The sequence below is a fragment of the Canis lupus genome, chromosome 14, assembly GCF_011100685.1.
Source record: "Canis lupus familiaris isolate Mischka breed German Shepherd chromosome 14, alternate assembly UU_Cfam_GSD_1.0, whole genome shotgun sequence".
Classification (NCBI taxonomy): Eukaryota; Metazoa; Chordata; class Mammalia; order Carnivora; family Canidae; genus Canis; species Canis lupus.
The window spans coordinates 56455485-56468608 of NC_049235.1; the positions used below are offsets into that span (position 1 = coordinate 56455485).

Below are 13124 nucleotides of genomic sequence, written 5' to 3' on the forward strand. Positions count from 1 at the left end.
ACCCTCTGTGTGTTTCCCAGAGTTAGGAGTCTCTCATGGTTTGTCTTCCTCAATGAGTGAGGATCTTTGAGATTGCTATACCACTGCTCTTGGTAAAAGGTGGACATGCTTTCAAAATTTCCTGTACGTTCTTGGTCTCCCTGAATCAGGGTAATTGTGATGTTAAAGAGGTTTTGGTTGGTTTCAGGGCTGATAGAAAAAGTACTATGAAATTTGCTTTTGACTGTGAAAGGTTAAGGAAAAAAGGAAATGCCATCATAAAGGAGCTTGTCTCTCTGCAACAGTTGATGTAACTTTAAATCATATTAGCTATGGCCTCTCTTCATGTACTTGTTTTTTCTCCATCTGACTCAGCAGCCAGATACAACATGATCGTCACATTTAGGACTCTTAGCACCAAAGAGACACTGGCTGTTGAAAAACTGACTATTAGAGTCAATTAAGGATAGTGAGAGGCAAGCCAAGTGGAGGGAGTTCTGTAAGCAGATTATGGCGAGCACATGGCTGTCCTTTCTTGGGTCCTAGGTAGCCCTGGGCGTATTTCCATCATCAACATGGGATGAGCATCAGTGCAACTTCGGTCAAACTCCTTTTATTCATTAAACCCCAAGAAGGTTAAGGACACAAAGGAGTCCAAGTACTAATGTTGCTAGAGTCCTCAAGTCCCATGCATGGTCTGTACTGCAGAAGGTCTTTGTCCCTTATGTTTTGACAAAGACGTTGAGTGGGGACTCGAACACAAGCCCACGGCTAAGGAGAGTGTTTTGGGGGAATTCTGCACACGGTCCCTGGTTTAGGCTTCGACTTGTGTATGTCCCTTTCACATAATTAGCTACCTAAAGACAGCCATCTCCAGCAGATCTCCTCCTAGATGCCTGTAGGCTAGGACCTCTTTCTCATCTTCCTTCCCATCTCTACCTCTCCCCATATGTAGCAGCCTCTCTAGCCCTCCCAGTGACTTGCATGCTATATCTCCTAAACTCCCCCCTATATACTATTTCTACTCCCTACTAGAACCCCCATCTCTAAACACACTTCCTTGTGCTACCCACCAGAATAGCCATCTACACCTTTCTTCGGTTCTGGTGACAAGAAGAGTTTGAAGTTCTGGGTTTAGAGTTCTTTGAAATATAAGGAATTTTTATATCACTCTTTAAAGTATCCAGTAGCCCCACCCCAGATAATGTGATTTAATTGGTTTGGGATGGACCCTAGGATAATAGTAGCCTCATTAAGGTCCCCACGTGATTCTGATTCAGGTAGATAAGCACCAACATTATCACTGAATGCGTCTGACTTTTGCTAGAATCTCAGGGGAGCGGTTGGGTGGCACTGAGGGAACTTTCTAGTTTGTTTTTTTTTCTTAATGATAATATAGAAAAGTTTAAAAACGAATATTAACTCTTTAATGACAGAAGAGCTATGTTTCTGAAACTTTAAGATGCATACCAGTGACTCGGGATGGAGCCAAGATGCAGATTCTGATTCAGGAGGATTCTGGAGAGACCCTGACATTCTAAAAGCTCTCAGGTGAAGGCTTTGGAGGACTGTGGGAGAAAAATAGTCATGGAAAGAGAAGTAAATAGATTCATTGGGACCAAGGAGCCCCTGAATAAAAGTGATGGGGGGGATCCACTGACACTAAAATGCAGCTGGAGGTATACTGGAAAGTCCCAAAGTGACTAGTGTTAACTTCCTGTGTCTTCCTGCGCCGCCGCCCCCCAACCCCGCCCCCCCCAGACTGCACTGGAGAGAAGCAGATGACAGGGCGCTCGGAGAAGGCAAAGATACATGGCTAAGAGGGACTCTGTTTCTCTTCCAAGATTGCAGTAGGGGGAGACATTACATCTTTTTCTGTAGAAACTTTGTTATACAGCTCGTTGGGTTTTATGTACCAAATTATTTGAATACTCTTTGGACAGAGTGATGCTCCAAGAACATTCGGCAGTATATGTACTTTTAAAAAAATATTTATTTGAGACAGAGAGAGAGAACAAGTGTGGGCAGTGGGGAAGTGGGGAAGGGGCAGAGGCAGAGGGAGAAGGAGAGACAGACTCTCAGAATCTCAAGCAGAGTCGCCACTGAGCAGAATGCCCGTCTCAGGGCTCAATCCCACAACCTTGAGACCGTGACCTGAGCCAAAGGCAAGCCAACGTTTAACCTACTGAGCCACCCAGGTGTCCCTAGCTGTATATGTGCTTTTTTTTTTTAAGGTTTATTTATATATGAGAGAGAGAGCGAGAGCAAGCAAGCATGAGTGGGAGGGGCAGAGGGAGAGGGAGAGAGAATTTCAAGCCGACTCTAGACTGAGCCCGGAGTCAACACGGGGATTGATCGCACAATAGAGTCTGAGGCTTACCCAACTGTGCCACCCAGCGCCCCCCCCCCCCACCCCGCCCCGCTTCCCCCTTGAAAGCTAACCTAGGAATCCAACACCATGTCCAGGAGAATCCTGTATGTAAGACAAAATGCATCTCCTGTTCTTTCATGTGGAATTTTGGAACAAAATTGACTTGTAAATTAGGAATTGTTTGTAATCATGTTTGTTTTTGTTTTGTTTTGTTTTGTTTTTAAACTTAAACTGGATATGAGGACATCCAGGCCTCCCATTCCTGGTAAGAATATGGTGCATTTTTAGCTCTTGTAGTTAACCAGCATCCAGTAGTGACTAATGAAAAAAATGGTGAAATAAAGTAAAATATATGTGGTGCACTCAAGCATGTATCTTTTTTCAAAGGTAGAACATTTTTGTTGTTGTTGTTTTTCCTTAACTCCCATGGGGCATGCTCATACCCTGTTGCCACAAGCTTGTTTTATGATCTTGGGGCAAATCAAAGAACTTGCCTGGATCTCCATTTCCTTGAGTATATTATAAAAAGGGGTTGTAGTAAAGTGTATCATCTCTATGATCTCTTCAGCCTTTTTTTAAAAAATATTTTATTTATTTATTCATGAAAGACACAGAGAGAGAAAGGCAGAGATGTAGGCAGAGGGAGAAGCAGGCTCCAGGCAGGGAGCCCAACGTGGGACTCGATCCTGAGACCGCGGATCATGCCCTGAGCCAGGGGCAGGTGCTCAACCGCTGAGCCACCCAGGCGTCCCTCTTCAGCCTTTTAAATTATATGTCCATGCTACGGGTCCCAGAGAGGTGGCATTTATCTAAATCAAGATGATCTAAACTTATAACTTGATCTTCCAGGTCGATGTTGAACTAATCATAATCCTTGCACTTATGTTTGAGAGAGAAACTGGCCTGTTAATAACTTTTCCATTTCAATTTATGGTTATGAATAAGATGACGGCTTTAGAGCCAAACGTTTGGTTCAAAGCCTAGCTTTGCCACCTAATAGCCTTGGAACACTGGGTAAGTTATTTAAACTTGAATAGATCTGGGTACGTAGCAAGTGCTTCATAAATGATAGCTATTCCTCTGTCTTTAAATAGAAAATAGGCCTACCTGCACAAATTATTTGCATTTTCCTCTAAATGCTATAAGTAATCTTAAAGTACCCTTTTGATTTTTATAGGGCACAGGACTGGGATCCCTGGGTGGCGCAGCGGTTTGGCGCCTGCCTTTGGCCCAGGGCGTGATCCTGGAGATCCGGGATCGAATCCCACATCAGGATCCCGGTGCATGGAGCCTGCTTCTCCCTCTGCCTATGTCTCTGCCCCTCTCTCTCTCACTGTGACTATCATAAATGAATTAAAAAAAAATATAGGGCACAGGACTATGTTTCACCAGTGTTTAAAAATGATAGATTCTAAAAAAAAGAAAAAAAAGATGCTAAGCATTACTTCAGAAATTAAAAGCGATATTTTAACACGTCTTCCCTTCCCTTATTTCATTTTCTGGATTAATCCTACTATTCCACTATATCAACAAATCCAAGAACTTTTTCTTATAAACCATGAAGACTATAGGTTAGATTTCTAGTGAGAGCATCGCTGGTAAGTTAATGTATCAATAAACACTAAAAGAAAAATAGCGAAGCAAAACATTTTGAGTTAGGCATTGAATCTAAAAGCATGATTCGGAGGTAGACAGATGTTATGATAGTATTTTTTGAGATTCTATTCTTGATGTGGTATAGACATTTTAATAAAAACTAAACAACTGTGGTGGTGGATAGGTCTTATTTTCTATGCTTAATATGGAAAAATTCTTCCTTTAGCACTCGTATAAAGCCAGGAATTACCACCAGACTCTGGTATATCAAGATAAACAAAAATTTGACACCCTTGTTCACTCTGTCAAAAGCCAAATCATAAGACTTTGCTTTGGTAATATAAGCACAGTACTCTTTTTGTCTTATCTAGCATACCTGTGTTTATTTTTTTTTTTGTACGCGCGTTTTCTTTTTACCATCTATTAATTATCCTAAGTGATATGCAACTTCCTATCCAAAATTTTATTCTTTTAAGTATTTTTTTTAGATTATGAAAGTAATCAGATAATTTCTGGTAGATTTAGGTCTATCCACTTTCCCACCGCCCGCCCCCCCATGGGAATATATACTTAATAAAGGGAGAGGAATCCTTGGTTTATATAATACGTTATAAATCCACTTCCCTTCTTAATGTGTTGTGAATGCCTTTTCATATCATTATATACTTGCCTACTGAGTCACCTTAATGTTTAATGAATCACGTGGCTGTGTCATAATTTACCAGTTCCCCATTGTTAAATATTTACTTATATTGCCTCTGATTTTTCATAATTACAAACAATCCTTCAATGCACATCCCTTTAAAAGCTAATTTTAGCAGATTTTCAAATTGCTTTCAAAAAGCAATTGTATTAACTGGCTTTCTTGCTACTCTACTGTGTAAATTCAATCCTCACCAATCACAGGTATTATCATTTAAAACATATTTTCAAATTGTTCAGTGAGAAAAAGTATTCTATTACTTTTACTTGCATTACCTTTGGTTTCCAGTGAGTTTAAACAGTTTTTATATATTAAGCATTTACATATCTTTCTGCCTTTTTTGCATTTTTCCTTTTAGGATTTGTCTTTTTCTTGTGGATATATGAGAGAATGTTTTCCCCAGCCTGTAATTTGTTTCTAGTGAGTTTTTACCCGTTTTAATTTTTAAAAACTTGTTGCCAAATCTATATACCTTTTCCTGTGTTCTCTGCTTTTTGTCATCATTTTTAAAAGTCCTTCCCCCCCCCCAAATATTTGTTTTTACATGAAAATATCTAATCTATTTGGAATTTGTTTTAGTGGATGTTTGGGATAGAAATCTAATTTTAAAAATGAATATTCAGTTTCTTCATCATTTATTACATTATTTAGCCTTTCTCCACTGAATTAAAATGCCATATTATATATAAAATTATTATGGGTACTCTCTGTTCACAGATAAATCACTCTATTTCTTTGTCATGCCACATATTATAATAGCTATATAATATGACCTAATATCCAGTAATGTAAACCCTCTGACATTTTTCTTATTCCTCAAATGTTTTTGACTAGTTTCTCATTTTTTTCATATGGAATTTAGAATCATTTATTGACTCAACAAATATTTGCTGGGTGGATCTTCTGTGGTAGGTATTATATATCACGTTGAGGTTGTTTTAGAATTTTTTTTTTTAATTTATGATAGTCATAGAGAGAGAGAGAGAGAGTGAGAGAGGCAGAGACACAGGCAGAGGGAGAAGCAGGCTCCATGCACCGGGAGCCTGACGTGGGATTCGATCCCGGGTCTCCAGGATCGTGCCCTGGGCCAAAGGCAGGCGCCAAACCGCTGCACCACCCAGGGATCCCTGTTTTAGAAATTAAAGCGAAGGGTCCCTACTACTTTGGTGCTGAAAGTTCAGTTCCAAAGAATCTACTTGAAATTCTGATGAGGATTGTGTTAGTCTTACAAAATAACTTGGAGGGGAATGTAATCTTCACAATATCTGTTTTTTTTCTTTATTGGGAATTTTTCAAACCTTAAGACTTTTATTTAAAACTTTATGTGTTACTAACATTTGTAAAATGTATTTAAGGTACATATATTAATTACTTGTATTTATAATGTTTCATGTATTAAATTGTTATATTATCAAGATAATTAATTAATTGATTATTATGCTTGGCATATAGGAATCTATTTTCTTAGTATAATTAGTTTTTTTTTTTTTAATTTTTTATTCATTTATGATAGTCACAGAGAGAGAGCGAGAGAGAGAGGCAGAGAGAGAAGCAGGCTCCATGCACCGGGAGCCTGATGTGGGATTCGATCCCGGATCTCCAGGATCGCGCCCTGGGCCAAAGGCAGGCGCCAAACCACTGCGCCACCCAGGGATCCCAGTATAGTTAGTTTTTAAACCTCTACCTATTAAACTCTTGATTCACTTAAATTTCTGGAAAAATGTTAAATTGTTCTAATAGCCAGTATTCCTATTGTTTGCGTTTGCCTAACCCTAAAAGTAACACTTCTAGAATTTTATTACTTAGTTTATTGGTATTAATTAATTTGGTGCTGATTGTGGTCTTGAGGGAGAATTTCTTTCTCAGGTTAACGAAACATCTTTATATCCAAGTATATTTAGAACATGTATCAGAAACCGGTATTGAAGTTTCATCAGATTTCTTGATAGTTGTTATTGAGATAACAATATTGGTATTCCATTAATTTTAATTGAAACCTTAACTTCTCAATATTTCTCAAATAATGTCCTAGTATTCCTGGGAATAAAGACATAAAATATGTTCAAGACAAGTTGACATAATGATGGTGATGATTTTTCTGGCTACACACCATAGAAAGTCATGTAATCTTAGAAGTTCTTCAACTAATCATGTACTTGTATCAGAATAATCAACTATACTTTGGGTTTAGAAGTGTAATTTTTAAGGCAATTGTGTAATTGCAAACCTAAACCAAGTTTCTTGTTTTCACCTGAACTTGCAATTTTGTAGTCTGAATATCAGACAGACTTCTCTTTCTCTAGAAGCTTCTGGCCCGTCCTAGTTATGCAGGTAGGACAGAAATGGTGAAAGGATTTACATTCAGCCACAGCTGATGTTGAGTTTTGCTGTGGAGGGTCCTATGAAAGATACGTCTCCCAGGAGGTCTTTTCAGCCTACTTAAGTTTTCTCTGGGAGGCTGATCTAAACTGGGACTCAAGATTATTCCCACCAGGAATGTGGTTCTCTAACCTGACTCTCTACCCAGATTGTCTTCTGAACCCACACTGTTCTGATCTGTATCTCCTTGAGTAGAAAATGCCAGTAGTCGTGGCAGGATGTGGGCCAGGACAATTGCCAAAGGAATCCCCAGTCTCTGTCAGGAGACTCCTCAGACTCAGATCATATAAACAGAGATGTTAGCACTGGAGGGGACCTTCAAGATCAGCTTGCCCCCACTTGGATTATCAATGAAGAACACATCAGAGAAAGGAAGAGACTAAGGTGACACAGATAGCATAGGTAATGTGGATAGGACCTTGGGTTTCATGACTTCTGAATTTCACTGTCACGCTAGCTTAAAAATAGATATCAGGCTTCTTATATTATCTAAATGAAACATTAGGTAAATTGCATCTTTATTTGTTCATAAAACATAATAAACATGTAATAATCAAGTAATGAAATGTAATCAAATTTTCAAATAAATTTATGTTACTCCTTGTGACATTCGAGTGTCAGTCTGCTTACATTATTTTATATGATGGCAAATTGGGAAATTTCTTGTATTTCAGAATAGTGCAAGCCATGGGTATACAAAACTTTCACATATTAAGAAGAGAGGACTTTGTTTTTCCCAGTCATTTTCAGGGATGATTTCTGTAAAGGACTCTACTTCATAGACTAAGCTGGTTACCATTGTTTTCCCTTCTAAAAAAAAAAAAAAAATCAGGTGCTATCTGTAAGTGGTTCCATTGTAAATATTAGAGAACACGCTGCTTCAAACAGATTAGGGAAGAACGGGTGGGGGGGCTGGGGGGGGGTTGGAGTGGTGATTTTGTCCTTGAATGTTGACGGTTCCATATTGTGGTGAGGTTTATGTCAGTTTGCTGTTTGCAGATGATGATGCTATTATTGGAATTTTTCTCTACCAAAAAGAAATTGCATTTTTTTTTGTATGAACATGTGCCCTCCCAGAGTACTACTACTGTAGTACTGTGGAATTGCCATTATTGTTCAAAGGATGAGCATGTCATCTGTCGATACAGGCAAGATGAGGACCAATTCAGCAATGAATATGTGTAAAATAGATCCCTGAATCAGACTAAGACACATTTTACTCATTTTGTTAAAAAATTGCAACTGAATAACTCCTTAGCAAGTAAGTCTGTTGTGATAGAGATGGCCGGTTATGGCAAAAATATACTGGCTAGACAGTGGTAGGGACTGTAGTTCAAATTACTCAGTAGGAAAAAAATTTCTACCTGTACATTTCCAATTCTAAAAATTCTGTGTATAGCTCAACTGCCAAAGTATTTTTCTTTTTTCCTCAGAATGCTCATTTTAACATTCCATGGGTAGATGTTGTTCCTTAGGAATACATACTGCGGTGTTGATCAGTGGTTCTGTATTCTCTGATGTATTATCAGGAGAATACCTATGTAGGCATATGGGCCTGGGAAAGGGTGAAAGATATTTGTGGAGATTATGATATAAGCATGGATTCCTGAGTAGCAATCAGAATCCTTACTTTCCCAGTTATTGTTGCCCTTTTTTTTTTTTTTTAAAGATTTTACTTATTTATTCATGAGAGACACACAGAGAGAGACAGAGAGAGAGAGGCAGAGACACAGGCAGAGGGAGAAGCAGGCTCCCTGCAGGAAGCCCGATGTAGGACTCGATCCCAGGACCCCGGGATCACACCCTGAGCCAAAGGCAGACACTCAGCCACTGAGCCACCCAGGCGTCCCCCCCAGTGATTGTCTTAAAATGAGTAAGGAATGATGTTTTATCTGGTATACGTGGTAAACACCAAGGATCCTTACTCTCCACTGGTTGATGACACAGTACTTCTAACAAGGGTAGTGCATACGAATCCAGTGTTCTTAACTTCAACTCCAGAAAGCGTTTTAGCCAAGTGCAAACCCAATATTTGAGGATAAGGAAATTAAAGTAAATGTGGTATTGGCATTTGTCTACAAAGAATAACATAATACAGAAAAACTCTAGAATGAAATATTGATCTAAAAGTTATTTTGAGTATGAAATATTACCAAACACACCATGAAAATTATATTTATAGTACAGATAAATTTATACCTATATTTTCAAATCTAAGATTTGTTTTGACAGTTCATTTTCCTAGTCTAAGGAGGTATTTTGAAATAAAGTTATCTATTTTAGACAAGTCTGGCATGGGTCTCTGAAACTTAAAAAGAAATAGCCAGGGCATCACTTGCACAGATTGTAGTAGTTTAAGAATGGAAACAACCCATCTGCCCCAATGTAAGGCAATTGGACAAATCTTGATTTATTCGAGGATACCCTATTGAGCAGCACTTAGAGTAAATGTGGTAGATATACAAGTATCAATGGAAATAAATGCTAAAAACCGTTAAATACAGAGTAGTTGCAAAAAGCATACTATGATACCATTTATATAAATATAAAACCTAAGAACTAATTCTTTTCTGTATATTCTAAAGATGGATACATGAGCCATAAAAGCATAAACCATACACAAAATGATATGCACCAACAAGCAATAATTTCTGCACTTATTTACTTTTTATTTTTAATTTTTTTCTTATTTAATTTTTTAAAAAATAAATGCTTTTTAGCAGATATGGCAACTATAAACATGGTATATCCAGGTAGGTAAGTGATTTTTCTTTTTAGTACTTTTCTGTTTGCTATAATTCAAAGTTTTTTAATTTTAATTTTTAATTTTTTAGTTATAATTCAAACATTTTGAGAATATGGCTATGTGAGATGAGAAAACTATAGCCCATCTTGTGATTAGTCTGGAAACTTTTTTTTTTTTTTAAAGATTTTATTTATTTATGATAGACATAGAGAGAGAGGCAGAGACACAGGCAGAGGGAGAAGCAGGCTCCATGCAGGGAGCCCGACGTGGGACTCGATCCCAGGATTCCAGGATCATGCCCTGGGCCAAAGGCAGGTGCTAAACCACACTGAGCCACCCAGGGATCCCCCAATAAGTTCTTTTTTTTTTTTTTAAGATTTTATTTATTCATGAGAGACAGAGAGAGAGAGAGAGAGAGAGAGAGAGGCAGAGACACAGGCAGAGGGAGAAGCAGGCTCCATGCAGGGAGGCTGATGTGGGACTTGATCCCGGGTCTCCAGGATCACACCTGGGCTGAAGGCGGCACTAAACCGCTGAGTCACCTGGGCTGTCCCAGTTTGGAAACTTTTTAAAAAAGGTTTGACTCTTTCCTTATATTCAGAGCCTTGGTCTACACAGTTAATTTGAAATGAAACATTGAATGTAAGGTATAGTATGAATAGCTAGTGGTCAATCAATAACGGCTCTGTATAGGCTAGGATTCCTAATGGGGATGATTGTTGGTAGAGAAAAGCATTTTTATTTATTGGGAATAAGAAAGCTTGTTGTATTGGGCACTTGAGGTTTAGAAAAGAGGTTGTAGAAAATGGGCGAATCAAAGCAAATTAAGGGTCGGGGAGAGTAAACTGAACAATGCTGGCTTACCAGTCTGGCTGGAAAATATATCTTTGAAATGGAATCAGTTAGCATTGCATCACGTCCCTGCAGGGTTTAGCCTCAGATCCCCATTTCACTGGGCCATCCTAGAACAAGGTGGGGAGATTATGTGTCTTTCCCTTTTGAAAGCAATTTAGTAAGATGGCCGAGACACCATTTGAATTCAAATCTATTCCCATATATTCAGGAGTGGTGGTAATGAATTTGATGGACAGTTTGATTTAGTAGTTAATTGAAGATCCTGATTAGATGCATTTGGAAACACAACTTTCGTCCTCCTGTGTTAACTCACAGGTCTTTGAAGAGTTGATAAACCACTGGAAACGGGCGTGAGGTTGGAATTGGTTATAATGCTCCTTCCCTGAAGTCCATACCTATTCCAGACCAGGAAGGACATGACACTGGACGTGGAAGTGGCTAAATTTAAATGCCACCGGTGCCTGCATGCAGCTCCCCTTTTTGTGGTTGCCTTGAGAAGCTATTTTATTATAGAAATGCCACTACTCAGAATGCTTCTAGTTCTTTATCAGGTCACTTGGTGTCTTCTGCCTTAGTTTCTTCTTCTGCAAAGTGAAAATAATAATGCCTACTCTGACTCCTAAAGTTGTCATGAAAATCAAATGAAAGTATTTCATAAACTGTTCAGTGCTATGTCAATGTTACCAATGAACACACTATTCCAGAAACCATACCTTTACTTTATGGTCACTCTTCCCTTTTCAGAGATACCTTCCTTATATATAAACTTGTCTCCAAATGACTTTTGCTATAACCCAAATCAAATCTTATTTCAAAGTATAAAAATATTGATAATAATGTCAATATGGCATGGCTCTCAATGTAAGCCCATCTTAAATCCTTCTCTAAAGATGGAAATTTTTGTGTGGAAATTGTGGGGCCATTTTATGACAAGGAAATGAAATCTAATTTCTTTGTTTTTCCTCTTTTTAGGAAGTCACCAAAGCGGTCCAGCCTCTCTTACTTGGAAGAATCATAGCTTCCTATGATCCAGATAACAAGCAGGAACGCTCCATTGCAATCTACCTAGCCATTGGCTTATGCCTTCTCTTTATCATGAGGCCGCTGCTCCTGCACCCAGCCATTTTTGGCCTTCATCACATTGGAATGCAGATCAGAATAGCTATGTTTAGTTTGATTTATAAGAAGGTAATGCTTTCTTGCAGCATGTTTTAAATGTCATGTTGATACACATAAGGGGTAAATGCTGAAATCAATTTTATATGCCTGCGAAGTAAATGGCAACAATAATTAATGTTTCTAATTTTCCTTGGTAATCAATACAGTTCATGTCAGCTAATAATTATTGAACATCTTCTATAAACTGCCTGTATTATGGATTTTTAAAAAAACTAGTCATGTCATAATTTTTTAGAATCTATGGCTTCCATTAAAACAATGCTTATTATCTACATAAAAGTCATTGGCATAATATCGTCCTGTGGTAAAATGCCAGGTTATCTTTAGGTCTCAATAACAAGAGTATAGTATGTAATTGTTAGTGCTAATCCGAGCATTAACAGTTTCTGCTTTAATTAGTTAAGACACAGTGGTGGCATCTGCTCATCCACTGCTTTGAGTTAGATTTTTGTCATTCTGTGAGTCCTGTAAATTAAGAATTTTTGCAACAGCACATGCACGGGAGCCATCAGAACCTCCTCTGCTTTTCTGTGTGCGTTGTCCAGACAAGAGCCCAAGTTTCTGAAGCATGATTTAGGGGAATGCAGATTAAGACTTACCTACCTTAGAAACACAATGTAAGGTCATTTCCATGCATGGCTTTCTAGACAACGTGTGACTGCTTGGATCTACCATCTCATTTTAGAAAGCTCTTTTTGGCTGAATCATTGGGATATTGCTTTACCTTTCTTCTCTTTTTCTTCCCCCAATGTAAAAACTTTATATACTTGGCTTACAAGGGACATGGATCTGAAATCACCTCAAGCAAATAACCCATAACACTCCATAACATAGAGGCAAGGTCAGTTGTGTTGTAAAACCTTGATAGTCATACTTTATTGTTCAAAACAGCCTTTTATGGAGGCATAAGAAAAAAAATGGAGTCCACAGTTTAGTCGGATCACCTCAGTTACAATCTCATCAGTTCACAAGTACCAGGAAAAGATGGGCAATAAATCAACAGAATTTTATTTTGATCCAGAAATTTTATGTAAGTGAACAAATTATTAGATATCACTTAGGAGATAGAGTGGCACAGCATGCACACCAAAGGAAGTTCAATTCAATTTAAAAAATATTTATGAAAAGTGCATATTATCATAATGATGGATAATAGCTAAGGACGTCCATGACAAGCTTCTAGGTGAACTGGATATATTATTTCATTTGATCTTCTCCAAAACTCTCTATGGTAAGAACTATTATCCCTGTTTTATGCCTAAAATGTTTTAAGAAACTAAGACCTAAAAAGTATGGAGAACTGTGCAAAAACTTCG

The 13124-nt window shown here is 38.1% G+C and overlaps 1 protein-coding gene across 1 annotated transcript in view; it reads left to right on the plus strand.

The window, feature by feature from the left end:
- The window catches only part of CFTR (CF transmembrane conductance regulator), a 162420-nt gene that overhangs the window by 34391 nt on the left and 114905 nt on the right, over positions 1-13124 (plus strand). The window contains 1 exon segment of the mRNA NM_001007143.1: positions 11602-11817. Coding sequence (NP_001007144.1) covers positions 11602-11817 — 216 coding nt within the window.